General features: G+C 44.1%; 1 protein-coding gene across 2 annotated transcripts in view; it reads left to right on the forward strand.

Annotated features, from left to right (window-relative positions):
* The window catches only part of CTSO (cathepsin O), a 29,613-nt gene extending 10,034 nt beyond the window's left edge, over positions 1 to 19,579 (forward strand). Inside the window, exons 2-8 of one of the 2 annotated variants that reach the window (XM_061192673.1) lie at positions 3,986 to 4,094; positions 4,665 to 4,804; positions 7,668 to 7,835; positions 9,401 to 9,522; positions 15,069 to 15,232; positions 15,813 to 15,905; positions 17,813 to 19,579. In XM_061192673.1, the coding sequence (XP_061048656.1) occupies positions 3,986 to 4,094; positions 4,665 to 4,804; positions 7,668 to 7,835; positions 9,401 to 9,522; positions 15,069 to 15,232; positions 15,813 to 15,905; positions 17,813 to 17,847 (831 nt within the window). In that variant the 3' untranslated portion in view covers positions 17,848 to 19,579. Of the gene's footprint in view, positions 1 to 3,985; positions 4,095 to 4,664; positions 4,805 to 7,667; positions 7,836 to 9,400; positions 9,523 to 15,068; positions 15,233 to 15,576; positions 15,768 to 15,812; positions 15,906 to 17,812 lie in introns of those variants that run through there. The other variant, XM_061192674.1, reaches the window with a different exon arrangement.
* The last annotated feature ends 1,181 nt before the right edge of the window (positions 19,580 to 20,760 follow it).

The raw sequence follows: 20,760 nt of genomic DNA on the forward strand, positions 1-20,760 counted from the left end.
GTGTGGAGAATGACCTGTGCTCGCCCACAGGCTGTTTGGTGGCGGCAGCAGCAGCCCTAGCGTCTCATGCCCGTCTCTGGGGTCCGCGCTGATAGCCGCGGCTCGCGCCCGTCTCTGAAGCTCGTTTAGGCGGCGCTCTGAATCCCCTCTCCTTGCGCGCCGCGAAACAAAGAGGCAAGAAAAATTCTCTTGCCTCTTTGGCAGCCGCAGTCTTTTTCCCGGACTCCCTCCCGGCCAGCACCGAAGCCCGAGCCCCAGCTCCCAGGCCCCGCCCGCCCCGGCGGCTGAGCAGACAAGCCTCTCGGGCTGGTGAGTGCTGGTCGGCGCCGAGCCTCTGTGCGGGAATCTCCGCTTTGCCCTCCGCGCCACTGTGGCTGCGCTCTCCTCCGTGGCTCCGAAGCTTCCCCCCTCTGCCACCCGCAGTCTCTGCCCGCGAAGGGGCTTCCTAGTGTGTGGAAACCTTTCCTCCTTCACAGCTCCCTCCCACTGGTGCAGGTCCCGTCCCTATTCTTTTGTCTCTGTTATTTCTTTTTTCTTTTGCTCTACCCAAGTACGTGGGGATTTTCTTGCCTTTTAGGAGGTCTGACGTCTTCTGCCAGCGTTCAGTGGGTGTTCTGTAGGAGCAGTTCCACGTGTAGATGTATTTCTCATGTATCTGTGGGGAGGAAGGTGATCTCCGCGTCTTACTCTTCCGCCATCTTGCCCCTCCCCCATGCTCCGTTTTTAAAAAATAAAATTATGTGTACTTTGAGGCATGTTTGTTTACGTATAAATAGAAGGTCATTTTACAATGAATGATCCTAATGAATGAACCACAGATGTTTGCCGTAAACAGCCCCTGAAGATCTGGATTATTTACTCCATATAAACTTTATCCAGAATGCTTTAAACCGCAATTTCTATCTAACAGAAACGTTAAGAGGTGAAATTGATGTAAGACACTGTGGTTCAGGTGGCAGTTTCTAACGGCTCCAGCTTCATGCACACACTGCCAAAATGAAAGTATACCAGAAACTTGAAATCTTGGGTCCGAATTGATTCAGTCATTTGTTCATCCGTCCATGCGTTTATCCAGTACTTTAACATCTACTACGTATAACGAGATAGTCTAGGTTTTCTGACTAATTCAGTAGGGAATAAGACACAAATGGATTCTGTTCGAAGTTGGCCTCTGATTGAAATAGGCATTTCATAGATTCTTTCCATCAGGTTGAAGAAGTTTCTTTTCATTCACTGCTGAGAGTTTTTATCATGAAAGGATTATGAATTGTTAAGTGCTTTTTCTGCATCTATTGAAAATACCATATAGTTTTCCTTCCTCTTTCATTCCATTAATATGGTGTATTATGTTGATTGATTTTCAGATGTTAAACCAACATAGTCTTTTTTAATGGCCCTCACTTGGTCATGATGTATTGTCTTTCTTATAAATTGTTGAATTTGATTTGCTAATATTTTCTTAAGGATTTTACATCTATAGTCATGAGGGCTATTGGTGTGTATTTCTCTTTCTTTGAGATGTTTTTGTCTGGTTTTGGGATCAAGGTTATACTGGCTTTATAAAATCAGTTGCAAAGAGTTCCCTTCGCCTTTGTTTTCTCAAAGAATGTGCGTACAATCGGTATTGGTATTGGTATTTCTTTTTTAATTGTATAGAATTCACCAATGAAGCCATCTCAGCCTGGAGTTTTCTTTGTGGAGTAATTTTCAGTTAGGAATTTAATGCCTTTACTTGATAAAAAGCTGTTCAAGTTTTCTGTTTCTCTTGTATCCACATTTGGTAATGTGTGTCTTCCAAAGAGTTTGTCCGTTTCACGTAGGTTGTCAAACTTATTGGCCTCAAGTGGTCAGAATATGATTCTTCTAGTGCCTGAAGCGTCTGTAGTGGCCCTTGTTTCATTCCTGATATTGGTGATTTGTGTGTCTTCTCCTTCTTTCTTTTCTCTATCCCAGGAGTCAGGACTGAGAGGGGAAGTCGGGGAGGGTCAGGGAGAGTGTCTGCAGCAGCTCTGAGCTGAGAGAAGGGGTGAGGGCGGGGTGCCCTAGACAGGTAGGGTAGGAGGCCATGGGGACACACGAACCCCAAACCAGTCTTCAGTGGAGGCCCTTGCCCAGTAGGCCGGCCGAGTGCTTGGTCATGGCCTGGGTACAGCCTGTGAGCGCCAGGGCCTCCCTCCCTGCAGTCCTGGCAGTTCAGATGCAGGGGGTCAGCTCCCTGTGGATGGTCTGTGAGGCCCATCCTCCTGGCTGCCGCGGCCTTTCCTGTACATCCATAAAGGTCCTACCTTCTCAGGCCTTCCCTCATCCCTCCAGCTCGCAACAGTGGCCAGTAGATGCTCACAGGACGAAGGAAGGCGCTGAACTCCTCAGCAGTTTGCAGTCGCTGGCTTAGATTTGTCACACGGCCTCTACTCACACTTGCTTTGCATTTCAGTTCTGTTTATAGATTTTTACATCTCCTTTCCAAATTATATTCAAAGCTTTGCTTCATCAAGATTATCTTTAAATGTCTAAAACTCAATAACTGTTGATCATTTCATTGATTAACAATCCTTCCAGGCATGCTTAACAAGGAAAAAATAAGATTACGATAAGTCCCAGGAAAAATTTGCTTGAAAACAAACAGCTTATGCCATTTGCAGCAACGTGGATGGGCCTAGAGATTATCCTACTAGGTGAAATAAGTCAGAGAGAGAAAGACAAATACCGTGTGATATCGCTTGTATGTGGAATCTAAAAAAATGATGCAAATGAACTTACTTACAAAACAGAAATAGACCCACAGACATAGAAAACAAACTTATGGTTACCAAAGGGGAAAGGGGGGGAAGGGATAAATTAGGAGTTTGGGATAAACATATACACACTACTGTGTATAAAACAGATAACCAACAAGGACCTACTGTATAGCACAGAGAACTATATTCAATATCTTTTAATAACCTATAATGGAAAATAATCTGAAAAAGAATAGATATACATATGTAAAAAAAAAAGCAGCTTAGCACTATCAAGTGCATGACGTATATAAAATGTAATTATGCATATATTCAACAACAAATATTAATTAAGCATCTGTTGTGTGCCAGGTGTGTGCTCAGTGAGGGGAACACAGTAGCGAATAAGACAGACCAGCCTGGCCCTCATTTTGCTTATAGGTTTATGGGACAGACACGCAATAAACACGTAAGTGCACAAGCAAGTACAGAATAGCTAGAGCTGGAAACTTACCAAATGGTGGTCTCCTGAAGTTTTATTTATCCCACACAGTTGGTTAGAAGTAGGAAATTGAGGCATGTTCATACAAAAGACAAGCCTAAGATTATTATCACAGAACTCAAAGCTGAGGAATCTGTAAACAATGGTCCGATTTTCCCTTTGGAAAGACAAACCAGACGATCTTCCTGGGACATTTCCAGGATTGCATCTCTTTCCCAAAGCCTTTTTACCCAGAATGAAACAGAGACCTCTATAAAGCTCAAGGAGAATCAGATTTATTGATTCATTAGTTACTTACTCCTTTTTTCATACTTCATTAGATGTGCTGGGAAATACGAAGATCAAGAAGACAGTCTTCCCAGATTCATAGTTGTTGGATCACATGAATACTCTTTGGCGACAATTCCCACTAGTGTCTAGTGTTTATTTGCAATTTATTTTATTTTTTCCACTATGTTAAATAAACATATATTTAGTGCTTTCAACATGCTTAGTAAAGAGGAATTATAAATGGTTATCCATTTATAATTCCTGGAACATTCTTTCCCAGCTTCAAAAATTACTCCTGAAATCAGATAATATTTTTAATACAAAACATTTATAAATCTAATCTGATTATCTTAGATGACCTTCCATCGTGATCTGCAGGAAATAAATCAAGCTTTAACTTTTGCATCTGAAAGCTATCTCCAAGTAAGTTATATGCAGATTGCTCTGGAAAGTTAACATGGGTGATATAAATGAGTGTGGGTTTGTTTCCTTTTAGGAAAGTCTTAATAGACATCGACAGTTGAATTCTTTATTTCCTGGTGAAAACTCCACTGCCGTCTATGGAATAAATCAGTTTTCTTATTTGTTCCCTGAAGAGTTTAAAGGTATGGTGCGATGGGGCTGTTAGTTGATTCGTTTCCTGACTTGAACTTGTTTCCTTAACTTTTGAGAATTGTTCAATTGTGAAGCTAGTAAATTGAGTAATACTTAATATTTATTAAATGCTTAATAAGTGTCAAGCATGTACCTGGTGCTGACTGTTAGAAAAATAAATCCATGGTCACTCTCTTCTAATTATTGCTTAAGAACTAAATACCGTAAATATAGACATTTCCACGTGGCTCTGAGGGCTAATACCTCATCTCTCCTCCAGTTTTCTGTGCCGTTTCTATTCATGACACCCATGGTTCCATGGGTTGTGATAAAACAAACGATGTCAATTATACTCATTTTTTTTTTGACCTGCTTCTATCAAACACGTCATTTTATGTGACAGCCCCGACCCTATTGGAAGGATTCTCATCTTTGTAGCTTTCGGCTAATCCATTTCATGTATGGAAAAGCACAAAAGGCAGACTTTATCAGAAACTCCACTGTTTCTGTTGAAACATCCCTCCAAAAGGAATCCCTATAATAAAATGTTGGTTGCCTTTTCTTTTCATGTGTATCCTCAGCTATTTATTTACGAAGCAGACCTTCCAGTTTTCCCCGGTTTCTGGCAGGCGCGCACACATCCATCTCCAACCTGTCTTTGCCGTTAAGATTTGACTGGAGGGACAAGCACGTCGTCACCCCAGTGAGGAACCAGCAGACAGTACGTTTGTTTTCTTTCCCTTTTTAATCAGCGTCTGAGTCACTCTTGAGGTCAAGTCCGATCAAACTTGTAAAGGAGCCATCACTGCTGTAGGTGAAAGCACACCCCAATCATCAAAAAATGGCAAGGCCAGCAGAACCCCTGGTGGGGGAGACGGATGTCAGGCCGGGCTCTCACTCTGGAGGTGAGCTCTGTGGGCGCCCCCCCCCCTTGGCTGCCTAGCCCCCTTGTCACGGTCCCCAGGCCTCTGCAGAAGAGCGGGTGGAAGGCTGGAGGAGGTGAACTTGACCACTGACGCTTGAGCCGTTCAAAAGGGAAACGACGTGATATCAGGCACTGGCCCCCGTGCGCCCTGGCCTCTTGGGTTCATCCCCGAACTCCCTCAGAAGCCCTGCCTCCATCCCCACCCCTGCAGGATCGCATACTTTGTACCTGTGATCCTTAAAAATGCAGCCAGTTCTGCTGGAATGTGACATAGACGTTCCTAGAAATCACCAACTCTGCAAAATCAGGCAGTGAAAATGAGAGGGATTAGAGTAGAAATGAGGTTAGGACCCAGCGCTAAAGACTTCGTGACACACTAAAAAAAGAGAGGGAAGTAGTAAAAGTGGCAGTGCGGTTTTACGTGTGTTAAATGATAAAGAAGTGTGTAAGTCCTGCAGTAAATGCAGCCATTTACCGCCCTGCGATATCGCTTATATGTGGAATCTAAAATATGGCACAAATGAGCTTATCTATGAAACGGAAACAGACTCACAGACATAGAGAACAGATTTGTAGTTGTCGAGGGGGAGGGAGGGAAGGATTGGGAGTTTGGGGTCAGCAGATGCAGACTAGTACATATATAGAATGGATAAACAACCAAGTCCTACTGTATAGTACAGGGAACTATATTCAATGTCCTGTGATCAACCACCACGGAAAAGAAAATGAAAAAGAATATACATATGTATAACTGAGTCATTTGCTGCACAGCAGAAATTAACACATCATTGTAAATCAACTGTACTCAATAAAAAACAAATTTAAAAAATGCAGCCGTTTACCTTGCCGAAGTCGTGAGCGTGCCTGTGAAGGTCACCTGGAATCAGAGGGAACGCGGGGCCCCAGATGTGTGTAGGCGTGCTCATTCACGAGGCGAGCCATCTCTCTGGCAGACGCTGGAGGGCAGATGCGCTTGCCCCGCACCCGCGCTGGGCACGGGGATGTCCGCTGACCTGGGAAAGTGGGTCCCTCACCCCAGGGATGCGGCCCCAGTTTGTCTGCAGTAGAAACCTCAGTGGGTCACTCAGTCTCCTCTCGTAAGACCAGCACTTTGGACCCAACAGTTCCCCGGTCACCATCTAGTTAGGATGATCCTTTTTGCTTTCTCAGATTCTGTATTTATTGTTGTGGGTTAAATTTTACCACCAAATCATTTGCTTTATTTTTGGATTCGTAATGAAGGGTGATGTAGTCTGAAATCCAGTCCATCCAGGGTGTGCTTACATTGTATTAAAGGGGAACATTTAATTAGGAATCTTCTTACTGAAGGAAAGATGTTTTGGAGCAGGGACTGTCCCCCTGGGGCAGCGGTAGGTGGGTAACCTAAGGTGACCTGCATTTACAGTTCTCAAGGGGTGGGCACCCTGCTGGAATGTCCCTTAGTGAATGCCGTACCCTGCCCCAGGCACTGAAGCTAGAGGTGTAAATAAGACCACTTTGAGGCCATTAGATGGCTCAGAGCTTCCCTCCACGAAGACCACCAGCTGTGCGTCCTCTCTTTGCCTGCAGTACCTGGTCCCAGGATTAAGACAGTTCCGCCCAGTTTCAAATCCCACTCTCTGCCTTTCCTGCAGTTCTTCCTTCTTGTATGAAATTCTTGATCCTTTCCCTCCACCTCCTCCCTTTCTTGTAGGACCAGCCCTTTAATTCTTTTGCTCTAGTTTGTCCAGTGAGAGGAAGTTAAGAGACCCAGACTCAGGAAGACTGTCAGCCAGTATCTCAGTGAGGAGCGAGCACTATGGGTCTCCATCACTGGGACATTTCCTGTGTGTTCATAACTGTGATGGGCTGGAAAGTCATTCACCCAGTTCCTGGGTCCATCTGTGAAAGGGACCGACGTAGGCACGTGCATCCTCACCCCCACTCACCTCATCCCTGCCTTCTACCCGGGGGGAGGTGGATGGCCGAGCAGAGGGGTGGAAGAACGGGGTGGGCGTTGGTACACACCTTAGAGACAAGCCACCTGTTCAGTGAACTGGCTGGTTTTTTTATTTTTTTTAATGTATTTTACTGATGTGTAGTTGATTTACAATGTTGTGTTAATTTCTGCTGTACAGCAAAGTAACTTACTTATACATATATATAGATATACTTTTTCATATGCTTTTCCATGATGGTTTATCACGGGATGTTGAATATAGTTCCCTGTGCTGTACAGGAGGACCTTGTTGTTTATCCATTCTCTATATACTAGTTTGCATCTGCTGACCCCAAACTCCCAATCCTTCCCTCCCCCATCCCCTCCCCCTTGGCAACCACAAGTCTGCTCTCTCTGTCTGGGCAGACTCGTTTTTTAAAAAGACCATCAGTTCAAGTGTTTCCCCAGTCTCTAAAATTCACTTTTATTTTGCATCGTCTAACCTGCAATAGTGATACTACCAATTTACCTTTAATGAATAACTAGATTTTGATGCTTACAAGAGAATTTGGGGTTTCGTTTCTTTATTTCAATTAGAAAGTCGACGAGATCGGCGTTTGTATTCTGTGGGCCTCCAGACTGTGCTCACTTGACTTGATCATCTGAGATCCTAGCGATGTTGGCAGGCTTGATTTGCACGTTATTGGATGGTCAGTACTGTCCTGTTTCTGTTCCTGGCAGTGTGGCGGATGCTGGGCCTTCACCGTGGTGGGAGCAGTGGAGTCCGCGTGCGCCATAAAAGGGCAGCCTTTGGAGGCGCTGAGTGTCCAGCAGGTCCTAGACTGTTCCTACAGCAACTACGGCTGCAACGGAGGGTCCCCGCTCAACGCTTTGAACTGGCTCAGTAAGGTGACTAGGTCCACAGCCTTTTTAGCTGCTTGTTTAATGTGCGTTCAGAATTCAGACAATCTACTCTCATTTACTAAGTAATGTGTTCAGGGTCGGAAATGTAGCTAACCGGAGCTTGAATTAATCAGAAGATTTCCCAATGTGACCGTATCCGGAAATAGAGTCTTTAGGAGGCTCTGGAGGTTAAATGAGGTCATAAGGTTGGACCCTTACCCGATCGGACTGTGACCTCATCGGAAGAGGAGGAAGAGAACAAGAGCTCTGTCTGCCCTGTGAAGACACGGTGAGAAGGTGGCCGTCTGCACCGCAAGGAGAGAGCTCTCCCCAGACGCTGACCCTGCCAGCACCTTGACCTTGGACTTCCAGTGTCCAGAACCGTGTGAAAATCAACTTCAGATTTTTAAGCCAAAAAAAAAAAAAAAAAAAGAATTGCTTCTGGGCAGGTCAGCCATCAATAGAGAAACCAAAGTGTGAAAAATCTTGCCTGCAACCAGTGTTCAGAAAAATATTTATGTTTATTTCCTCACATTACTTAACAGATGCTTTTTTTTTGCAGATGTGTGTCACATGACTCACAAAGCTGAGAGCGTATTCATTTCCGTAGAATTTCTGAGTGTTCGGGTTTACAGGGGATTAGCGGTCAGCCGATTGGGTGCTCTCTGTAGGCACAGGGCTGCGCCCTGCCTCTCCCCCTCCAGAGGCTTCCCCAGCACGTACACACCCTCTGATGCTGTCCTAGGTCCAGCAGCAGTGGCGTGAAGCCAGCAATGAGGTGTTGTGAAAGGTCGTCACGCCAGCGCTCCCCAAGCTCCAGGGCCCCCCTCTTACTCATTTGCTGTGTTTTGAGTCACCGCACACCGGACGCTGATGCTCTGTACATGTTATGGGCAGCGGTAGGTAGAGCGTGTGCCCGCGCTCGCATAAGCCCTGCTCTCCGAAGGGGAGGGTTCCGTCCCGACAACTGCACGGTGTGTGGCATTTGCCAGCTGAATGGCAGCGAGAGAAGTGGATGGAAGGACACTTGTGAGCACACCCCAGGACCACTGCCCTGCCTGAGCCTCAAAGGCTTGGCAACCCAGAGCCGGAGCCGTGGAAGGAGAGTGGTTTACACGCCTGTACCCTCGGGAGAAGGAGGGCCAGACTTTATCATCAGATCACCAGAGGTCCCAGGAAACGGAATACAGGAAATGCAGGAGCCAAAGACAAAGAAAGACATTGAGTTTAATTACCTAGGATGTCCTTATGAAACACCTAAAGCGTTAATTTAAGATTTTCATAGCTCAAAGAATACCCACACGATGAAGGTGTGGCCAAGGCTAATCTTATTTTGACACATGGTAATAAGTTCTATTTGATTTCTTTTTTGTTTGTTTGTTTGTTTGTTTTTTTTTGAAAATACAATTTTATTGGAACACAGCTATACTCGTTCATTTACATACAGTCTATAGCTGCTTTTGCATTATAACAGCAGAGTTGAGTAGTTATGACAGAGACTGTATGGTCTCTATTTGATTTCTAACACAACCGTGTGACAGAAATAATTTTGGGTGCGCATTTTCTTTTAGATGCAAGTGAAGCTGGTGAGAGATTCAGAATACCCGTTTAAAGCCCAGAATGGTCTGTGCCGTTACTTTTCTGACTCACATTCTGGATTTTCAATCAAAGGTTATTCTGCCTATGACTTCCGGTAAGTGTCTCCTTCCGTTGTGGTCTCCTCTATATCTCTTAATTTATTATCTATTGATTATTTGGAATTACTAAGTTGATTGACAGCATCACTGCCTACTCTTAATTGTTTTAAAATGGACTTTTTACTGAAAACTGGTAGTCAACGTGGAGGTCTATGTACGTTGTTTCTTAAATATGATCTACTTTCTCCCACGTCATTACAAATAGAAGCAACACCCTTAAATTAACACATTTAAATCCAGTTTAAAGTATAATTGACACTCACCACCTCTTACCAAGTTTAAGTGTCACACTTACCTTTAGCGTATTTCAGTCTTACTCATGAATCAATAAAAGATTGCTCGGTGTAGACTTCAGCCAAAGTCAAGCAGTCTACTTACCAAGAAGCATTTTTGAACGCACTCTGTGTTCCTTGCATTTCTCAAGCGATCAGCTGTAAGAAAAACATGAACTGAAGTGTCCATATCAGAGGCAAGCAGGCAGAGCATATGAAGAGTAGGTGACGTGGCACATCCTGTAGGCTCGACGGGGAGCCCGGGGAAGAGGACTTGTGGTGGGCCTGGAAGGGTACAGTGACTTTGGACAGATTCAGGAGAAAATAATCATTTAAAAATGCTTTAAAAACACATGGAAAACTCAGAGCCGGCTAGAGAACCATTATGACCATTTGATTTAGTGCAATATAGGTGCTCAGGGGTGAGAAGGAGAGCCATGCAGCGCCTGGCTTCATTTTTTAAAACTATGAAGGGAGCTTGTCACAGCGTTGCGAAACAGAGAAAGCATAACGATTAAAATCAGTTCAGCTAAGGTGACAGACTGCCCTACTACTTCGTAAATATAAAAGGATCGCTGGGTCCAGATGGAGTCTCCCCATGGGATCTGAAAGAAATCACGGGCGAATCTGGATCCTTGAGCAAAATGGAACCCGACTACGCCAGCATCCTTGCGTCTGAGGACTGCCGACCGTCCCCGGCTCCCGTCTGCGGGAGGGGCTCTCACCAGGCGGCCTCAGGCCCCAGGAAAGGATGCGCAGAATCCACGATAAACGGACAGGGTCGCTGAGCACATAGGTCCCCAGCTCCCTTGAGGGTGAAGTTGACGCACTTTCTAAACAAGCAAGTGCATCTCTAAGCTCTCAGCTCCTGGAGAGTCTAAGGGAAGCGTCTGCACACGAAGGAAATGCATCTTCAAAGTGTCATTAGAAAGGACTCAGGGCATCCCTTGTCATGAGTAGCAGATTGAAAAAGTTAGGAAGAAGCAAAAGAATAATAGGCATTCGTCTGCGTCAGAGAGAGAGGGAGAGGGAGAGAATGCAAAGGTGACTGCTTGGGGCCTGAGCAGGATTCCTCCAGCCCTTGGATTAGAAGACAGAGGGCCTTGTAAAATCCCTCACGTTACAGCGAACAGTTAACTCTGAGAACACAGTGCCAAGCTCACCGCGTTAGGCTCTGCAAGAAGAACTTTCTTTGATCTATTAATTTATTCAAATATTTACTGAACCCTGTTTTAGGTTCTGGGGATTTGGCAGTGAACAAAACAGACAAAAATCCTGTCCTCAGGACTATATTTTAGTGATAGAGACAAGAAATACATGAAAGAAATAAAAGTATGCCTGGTCTGTTAGCTGAAATAGCTTTAAAGAGAACAAAGCAGCAGTGAGGTGAAGAGAAAACATGGGGAGGGGTGTATAGTCTCAGGACGGGAGCCCAGGGAGAGGGTCCCTGAGGAGGTGACATTTGAGTGAAGACGTAGCCCTACAGATACCTGGGGAAACAGTGCTCCCAGCAGAAGGAACTGTACGTGCAAAGGCCCTGAGGCAGAAATGGGTCTGGCATAGTTAAAGAGCAGTAAGGAAGCCAGCGTGACTGTCATGGAGAGAAGAACAAGACTGGCAAGTGATGAGGTGACAGGTCGTCAGTGATAACCTGAGCAGTGTTGTAAGAATGGCCTTAGACCTGGTGGAGACTAAAGCCCCACAGAGTATACTGAGGGATGTTTCTGAGGTTATACAGGAGAGCATCGCAGGGGACTCCGGGATTGTTGCCCTGAAAGACTGAAAGGATGGAGTTGCCATGAATAGAGCCGGGAAAGTCTACGACAGAACAGAGAACATCAGATTTGTAGGAAGTGACCCCAGGAAGCGCCGGGAGGGGACTAGGGTGTGAGACAGCGTGGGGAGAGCCGTGTGTCCTCGGGACGCAAATTAGTCCTGAGGGTAACTCGGCCCTCAGTCCTACTGGGGGCCTCTGGGATGCAGGGCAGGATGTGCGTGTCAGGGATGACGTCCTGCCCCAGTTGGTGCACATCACCTCCCAGGATTCAGTAGCTGAGGGCGCAGCGGAGGTAGCAGCGGGGCATGGGCTTGCTTTCCAGGCTCTTGAGGGGAGAAGGGCCTCAGGCAGGAGCTGCAGGGTCTCCTAGTGGAACCCTGGCTGCCTGGCCACACCGCAGGGTGAGGGCCGGAGGGTGTGGGAAGGTCCCCAGGCGTCTGCTGTGACCCGGCGCTGGGCAAGCCCCTTCACTGGAATGTTACCGCTTCCACAGGAGGACCTGAGCCGCAGGGCCCAGTTAGGGCTCATGTCAGGCCAACTCTGAAGCTCATGCTTTTTCCGCGACCTCTATTTTTACGGTCATGCTCTCTTAGTTTCTGAGTAGTCTCAGACAACATCAGCCCAGGGCACAGCTACCAGCCAAAAACTTCAAAAACTCTTGTGGTGACTCTAAAAAGATCTAAAAGAAAAAACCGCACTGAGTCATCAAAGCAAAATGCTCATTCGTACTCAGGCTGCATTCTGCATTTTTGCTCATCAGACCTCAGGAGAAACATTTCAGGAGTCAAACTAGGATATGAGCGTGACATTTAAATAAACAAAAGGGACAAATATCATATGGTATCACTTATATGTGGGTTCTAATAAATGATACAAAGGAACGTATTTACAAAGCAGAAACACTCACAGACGTAGAAAACAAATTTACGGTTACCAGGGGACAGGTGGCGGGGGGGTAAATTAGGAGTTTGGGCTTAACATGCACACACGACTGTATATAAAATGGGTAACCAGCAAGGACCTGCTGTACAGCACAGGGAACTCTACTCAATGCTCTGTAATAACCTAAAAGGGAAAAGAATCTGAAAAAGAGTGGATACTTGTATATGTATAACTGAATCACCTTGCTGTACCCCTGAAACTAACATAACATTGTATCAACTACACTCCAATATAAAATAAAAATTTTTTTAAATAAAATAAAATATTTATGGATGAAACAAACAAACAAACAAACAAAAAGGGATAGAACCTACTACATATAACAAGAGACTGAAAAACTAGGAGGCAGTATACCACACTGAATTCTAGGGAGGTTGAGGTGTAAACCTACGCACCTACCCAGGGTCTGTAACGGGTAAGACTCGCCTTAATCACCAAATCTGGATGACAGTAAAGATTAGGAGAATCCTTTAAAGACTGCAAGGTTTGCATCTTACTGATCTGTAAAATTAGTAGTAAGCTCATGGAACAAGATTTGATAATATGATAGTAGCTCCATATTGGGCTAAAAATGGAAATAAAGATACTGTTCGGAGCATATTTTAACTTGTTTCCAGCCCACACTGCTCTGAAAAACAAGTGACCGCAGTTCTGGGGCAAAATGGAGCCTTTCCCTGCCGGTCTAGACCGTGGCGTGCACTCCTATTTCCTACTTTCCAACAGCTGTGAAACCTCCCTAGTCCTGCCTCGAGCAGAGATTATAACTAAACCGTTTCCATCACCCCGCAGTGCCATTGCCCTCCGCGTTCAGAACAGCTTCTCTCCTCCCCATCCTTCTCCTTTCCTCACACCGTCCCTGTAAGGTGTCGCTGATGTCCTGTATTTACTGTATAGCTTTTGTTACCTTTAAAAGGTGGAGGGACTTCTCTGGCGGTCCAGCGGTTAGGACTCCGCTTCCACTGCACGGGGCATGGGTTCGATCCCTAGTCCAGGAAGATCCTGTGGGCCGCCCGGTGCGGCCAAAAAAATAAATAAATAAAATAGAAAAAATAAAAGGTGGAGGCAGTCGTGTTCTGGATAATACAGAGATTATCGTATTTGTCGTGGTCAGATTACAAAACATTCCCCAAAATTGAATAAAATAAAATATACATTATACACTAAAACCTGTGCTGAACAAAACTAATTTATTAGACAAGTGAGGAAGAGAGGCAATGTTTATTGTAAACCTCGAGTATAATTTATGGGTTAGGCAGGCCACAAAGTCTGTACCTATAATTGTATCCTTAGGTTGATTCTGAAGGTGGGTGCAGTGACGTGGCATACAGCTGGAATTTGAACTCAGCTCTGTGGAACCTCAAAGCCCATACCCTACCACGGTGCTTTCCCAGATGTCGTAATTGTGCTTGTCTTAGGTCTTCTCAATGAATACCAACTATTATTACAGTAGCAAAAGTTAGAAGTGCCTGCTTACAGATCTCCAAAAACAAATCTTCACCTTAACAGGTAACATGAGTGAATGTTTAGAATGAATGTGTCCTTTCTGTTGCAGTAAATCCCACTGTTACGCGCTCATGTTTTTCCCTCATCTGTGGACAGAATATCCCCTTCATAGAAACTAGCCTCCAGCTGACATGATGAGGGCTTATTTACTCTTTCAGGGCACTAATCCACCGTGCTTTGCTGCAGCAATAAACTACCAAAAGCTATCTTAATGGCCTGAAATATCAGTAATCTGGTTTCAGTGTCCTGCACCCACAAAGCTGACCTTTAAAAATGCAAATTAATGGTTTAATCACGTACTTTTAAGACCCATGAAGGCTGAACGCTGTGTAACATGAGACTTTATCAATACAAGGCCGCGTAGGAAGGCAGTAACTGCATCTCCGGCTGTCTTCCCAGTCCGGTCCTAGTTCTCCTGGCATCTTAGCATCTATCCTGCCCTATAACTGCATTCACCACTTTTGCATAACCCTTCCCTGTAGTTTCTTTATTTGACGATCACTGACCTAAGTTGGCTGGTCTCTTGATTCTTACCTGGTGTGGCAGAGACGACGAGTTATTGCCACACACCCAGGCTTTCCACGTTCCTTATTAAGAGCATCCCTATATTTTAGCGGGGTACTTTGACAGCCAGCTACAAAACTTCATTTCCCATCTTCCTTGAAGCTAGACTTGGCTATAGGACTGAGTTCTAGCCTGTGAGACCCATGCGGATATGTGCAGAATGTGTGATCACTTCTGGGATCTCAACAGGAATGTAGCACTTCCCCGTTCTACTTCCTGCTGTCTGAAATACGTGTTAAATGGCTGGGGCTCCAGCAGCCTTCTTGGACCATGAACTGACCTCGGGAGAGTTCCTGGTATCCTGGTGTCCCACAGCCCTCCTGGACTGCCGGTCTTCCAGACTTCTTTTAGCCTCCATCGATTAGGGCTTGATAATTGCAACCAAAACTACTCCTACCCATATACAGATTAAATAGATCACTTTTATAAAATATTTTTACCTGAAAAACTAAACTTCTTAACCAAACATTTCCTCTTTTGGTAGTGACCACGAAGACGAAATGGCAAAAGCACTGTTTACCTTGGGCCCTCTGATAGTGGTAGTAGATGCCGTGAGCTGGCAAGATTATCTGGGAGGCATTATACAGCATCATTGCTCTAGTGGAGAAGCAAATCATGCCGTTCTGGTAACCGGCTTTGATAAAACAGGTGAGTGCTGGTGAGATGTGACCAATTGCTTTGCAGCTTGAACTCCAGCTTGACAAGTGATTGCCATCCTTTAAAACGCTGACATTTGGTCCTATTACGTCTAAGTCCTCATGAGCTTTACAGCTTTTCACTAAACTTCCAGGTATACACGCCCTGCGGGTCCCACTGTCAATCTGGTAGATGCCTTGTTGAAATGACACTAAATTCCTGATCTAAATAATGGGCATTCTCCATCTGGAATGTTTAGGGTAACTGCTGGGAAAGAGAGGTGCTTATTATTTCATCATACTTATCTAACAATCCTTTTTTTTTTCTTTTTTTTCCTTTTTCTAATTCCCTGGAAGAGTATGTGTGTTTTCATTTTCTGCAGTAACTGCATTAAGTGAAATGAATTCAAACACATTTTCCATGGATTGGCGTGTGACACCAGTACTGCTCAAGTTGACTTGGCTGGTTTGTTAGCAGTTCATTACATTTTTTACCTTTTTCTTAGAGCCACTGTACTTTTCAAGAACTGAACTTTAAATAAACATTCTTTCACCACAAATATGTTCTCCAGGGTTTGTTTTATGTTTTTTAGGAAGTACCCCATACTGGATCGTGAGGAACTCCTGGGGAACTTCCTGGGGCATAGACGGCTGTGTCCATGTAAAAATGGGAGGAAACATTTGTGGTGAGTCGTGAGTTGATATTCAAAACTCCAGGCTAAACAGTCAAGGGAGAGACTGTGAATAGATTAAAATTACAGCCCGTCTGGTCCATAGTGTGCGTCCAGGGTACTCAGATCACTTTTACAGTAAGAATTGTCACCCTTTAACTAATTGATAAAAATACAACAGTGTTTTTTAAAAAAGACACTATTGTACACATTCATGTTTTTAAAAGGAAGAGGGACTGTAGTAAAAGCCAGTGTAATGAGCAAAACATTGTAAGACGTGGCGGTAATTTACCAAAGTTCACTACTTCCCACACCAGAGAAAGCGCCATTTAGGAGGCTGAGCTTTTCCAAAAATGTCTCCAATTCCAAATTGACTTTTTATAATTATATTACTTTCCATTATTTTATGTATTATAATACCTTCTCTAGGATCATCAAGAATCACTTTTTCTTTGTATCAAAATGGGTGACAATCTGAATATTAAGTTTGTTTCTGATTTAATATGCCCCTTGTCACCTACAGAATTCCAGCAAAAAATTCTACTCACTGGAATTGAGAGGCTTAAGAGAATGCCAAACATGCTCTTTTGTTGAATGACAACATTTTTTATTAATTAACAACAAACCAAATTAAAATAGCTATTTAAGTATGTTAAACGTATTCTAAAATCCATATTCAAATTCTATTCTAAAACTTTTGATGTAGAAAATCAGCATATTTTCTGAATCAAGTTGGACCCAAACTATGCTGTGTATACAACTTTTTAAAAATTGTAGAACACCCCAGGTTGTGATATTTATGATAAAAGAGAGTTATGGAAAAATTTGAGAGCTTATGTTTTGATTCCGTCTAGCGACGGCAGCTCAGTCGTTCCACAGAGCAGCATCCGTGTAGTTTAATAAATGGCCTGTTCAATCACCCCAGTAAAGAATTTTTCATAAATATTTATTAACAAGAGTCAGCCTCACAGAAGCTTTTCAGCCAGAGCGCAAGCACCCTAGCCAGGCCTCTGCTTTCAGCTTCACTGGGGCTCTGCAGATAAAGGGCCGCTGCCACTCCTGGAAGCCCTGCTGCCCCCACAGTTTATCCCCAGCTGCGGAGCGAGGGGCCTGCATCTGGGCTGAGGGGCGGCTGCTTTCACAGCCCTGGCAGGGGTGCTGCGAGGACGTGATCCGGATGCTGGTTCAGCATCACCTTGATTAGGACCCTGCATCCCCACCTCTTCCCAGCCCCCAGCTGCAAAGGGTGAGTCGGGATCATCTTTCCCCTGTACCCGTTTCCCAGTTTAAGTCTCCAAGGCCTGCCTGGTTGGTCATTATACAGGAATCCAGATCCTTTCTGAAAGGGAGTATTTCCTGAAAGTTAAATCCATGAGATGATCACATTATGACCAACTGCGGAAGGCGGGTAGCATTCCGCGGCCCCAAGAGATTTCAAAGACGCGGCTAATCGCAGAGAAATCCAGTCTTCAAATAGGATGTTTAATCACCTCCGCCATGACATTGTGATCTGTGTCCTTTTGTGCTAAGAACGCAGAGCACGCTGGTGATTTACTGAAATGTTGAAGTTCAAATCTTAGAATTTAAATTTTCAAATTGTCTTTAAAATAATCCCATAAATTATCATATTGCCTCTAAGCAATAAGTATGAGTGCGATACAGACTTCAGATACATTCACCTGTTCAGTTCGTAAGTCGTTTTGGGATTTTTAATAGTTTCTTGAAATAAAAATATTAGGTATCTCTTCTAACATCTGCGTTTGAGGTTGCCGTGTCTGTATGGACAGGTAACTATCACCAGTGAGTGAGTTTCTTAGTAGATATTAACTCTTTCCCAACCCAGATGAAAATTGTTTTAATTTGCTATTTAAAAGGCATATAAGGAGGAAATAGAGTAGTACTGATCGTTTCCTTTTTCTTAGGTATTGCAGAATCCGTTTCTGCTGTATTCGTGTGATATGTTCGCCAGATCAAGAGACAGATACAAAACTGAAGGCTCATGATGAGATACTTCATCTTGGCGTTTTCACCTTTAGGCTTTAGCCACTACCCACAAAAGACAGGTTCTAGGGCCTGGTCCTGTTGAAACTATTGATAAGTTGTAGAATGTTCTCTTCTTAGAGAGAGATGGACAAAGTCAGAAGGAAGAAAACCAGCACCGTGGCCTGGGAGGAAGTCTGTGGAACAGTTTCCTACTGGGAGGAAGGTCAGGTTAGGAGGTATTTGAGGTCTCTTCCCTCTGAAAAGGCTATTATCTGGTTTGTTTGATTATTGTTTCTGTTTGCCATCTGTTTATTTTTAATGATGTCTTTCCAATAGGATTAAAGAGGTGGTAAGAATTCCTTTTCCTTTATGGGATAAAATCCCCAGCCCAAGCTGCCCTGCATACAAGAATAGCCAACCTAGAACTAGGTGTGCCCCCCCCAGTTGTACTCCCAGCCCTCCAGGGTGGAATTTCGTAAGAATTTTGAAAGGCCGGTTGCTCTCCCCAGCACGTGGTGCTCGCTTGTGACCTGCGCAGATCACACAGGAAGCAGCATCATGCAGAAAGCAGCATCATGCAGAAAGCAGCATCATGCAGAAAGCAGCAGAAAGACTAAGGTACCTTTTAAGGCAGACAGTTAGCCTGATGGAAACTAAATGACCCATATGGCAACCAAGTGATAGGAAAATCTCAAGTAGCCTTGCCTGGAAGACAAATTATTGGGGGGTTTCACGGTCCGTAGGGTTCCAGTACATTTTATCTCCTCCTTTGTTCTTGCCGGATTGAGGCGCAGTGTGTCACATTTTCTCACTCTTTCTCTTACTCTTGGCTGTGAAACTTCTAAATCCTCTTGGTGGCGCGGCTTCCCTGGCGAAAGAAGTCTCGTTGTTTACTTTCCATGTCAATTTGAGGGCCATTTATTTGGCTCCAATTGTCTCTAAGCCTTTATCAGCATCAGGACCTCACCTGTCTGTCCGCCCATCATTTGGACGCACCACCTCTTTCAAAGTTCAACCTCATTAATCTGGGGTATCAGCCAAAATGTGTTTCCCAGCCTCTGTTGTCCCAGTTTTCTGCTTATTTTTCCCAGACTCCCATCCTAACTACTTTTTGTGCATCCCTTTGGCTTTCCATCTGGTCCCTGGTCCTCGAGGTCCGTCTCCTCTTTTGCAGTCATTATGCTTGGCCGTGTAAGAATCTCAGAGCATGAAAGCTGCTCTTCTGATTGAATATAAGTACAATCGTATTGTGTGAGTTAAATAACAAAATTGTATCAAGTACTACGTATGTAAGTATCTCCTCTCTCAAATTCACGGTTGCTGTCTAGTGTAGACTATCTTAAAAGCAATATTGTAGAGGTGGTAATAACCACTGAAAAAAATTGAGACATCCCATTTTTCCTCTCACGGTTGGCCTTTATTTATCACTCTCCTTATTAGAAGAAAATCAAAAACAAGACGCTATTTCTTTTCCTTACACCAACCAGAAGCAATTTCAAAAGAGTGTTTGTTGACTCAGGTTTAGAAATGACAAACTGATATTCTATTTGATTAATATTCTAAATATCTAACTATGCCAAAAAGGAATTGTGTCTTGATTGTTCTAGTTTGTGTTAATGTACTAATTCCTGTAAAATATGAATGCTTTTCTGATACTCTTTTACAAAGATAAATATTCTTTTGCATTACAAAATGATGAATACCTCTCGGCTCTTCTGGATTTTGATAACATTTATAATAAAACAACCTGTATCTGACTTTGGGTTAAGAAGACTCTGTCCATGTGTATGGCTTACATTTTGTGAACACAGTGTTAATGTGGTTTACATTCACACAAGAGTTTTCTCAGCTCCAAATCCATATATTTAATTTTTGGTTTTCTCCGTAGACATCTTAACTTCAATGTCTGCAAACCATCTCCTTCCTCTCCTCAAAAAAACACAACAACAGCAACGAAAAACCTAAAAAACAACAACAAACTCCCGCACCTCCTAGAGTCTCTATTTTGGGTAACAGCATCGGCATTATGTAATAACCCAATCAATAAAATTGAGGGAAATCTTACATGTTCCATCAGGTCAGCTACGCCTGAGGACCCATCAGCTAATCACCCACCTGCTCTCCATTTCCTTTCTCCATCCTTCACTCGATGCATGTTCTTTAGCATCTCTGACCCCCACTGCTCAGGAGTCGACCCACCAGACCCCGTGTCCCTCAGTCTGGGGCTTCTCGAGTACGGCCCCCAGACCAGGAGCCACCTGAGGGCTTGGAAGCTGATTCGTCAGCCCCCCAGGTGTTCGTGATGGACGGATTGATAATCCGTCTACTCTGTGTCCCCGGGGTTTACATTTCTAAAAGACACCATTGTCATGTTATCCCTCTGTTTTAGCCCATTCAGGGGCTCCCAGTGCCTAAAAGATAACATATCAACTTTTCTAAAGAAGCTTTTCCCAAAGAGGCCGCTTCCTGCCTTCTCACCCACTGGTGTTCCACGTGGGCGTGTGCTGGGCGCCCGCCCTGACCAGCTGCTGGACGTTCGCCAGTGAGGCCGAGTGGAGAGCAATGAAATCTGCACATAATAATTAGGAGTCATAATGAAAATTACCAAGATGTTCCTGGATGTGATTTCACTGGGATCTCAGAGTAAATACTAAATTAGCCTTACAGCGATTTCATGACTCATTTAAGAATTATTGAAAGCGGGTTGTAGGCACTAGAAGCAAGTTTAAATGGGGCAAGAGTACTAACTGGCATTATGAGTGGTTTTGACATTTACGTAAGAATTAGTGACACATCATTTGAAAAAAACTACAACTCTATAACCTAGTCATACCAAGAAACAGAGATAAGAATAACTAAATCGGATCATTTAGTCTATTAAACGAAT

This window comes from Eubalaena glacialis, chromosome 5, assembly GCF_028564815.1.
Source record: "Eubalaena glacialis isolate mEubGla1 chromosome 5, mEubGla1.1.hap2.+ XY, whole genome shotgun sequence".
Taxonomy (NCBI): Eukaryota; Metazoa; Chordata; class Mammalia; order Artiodactyla; family Balaenidae; genus Eubalaena; species Eubalaena glacialis.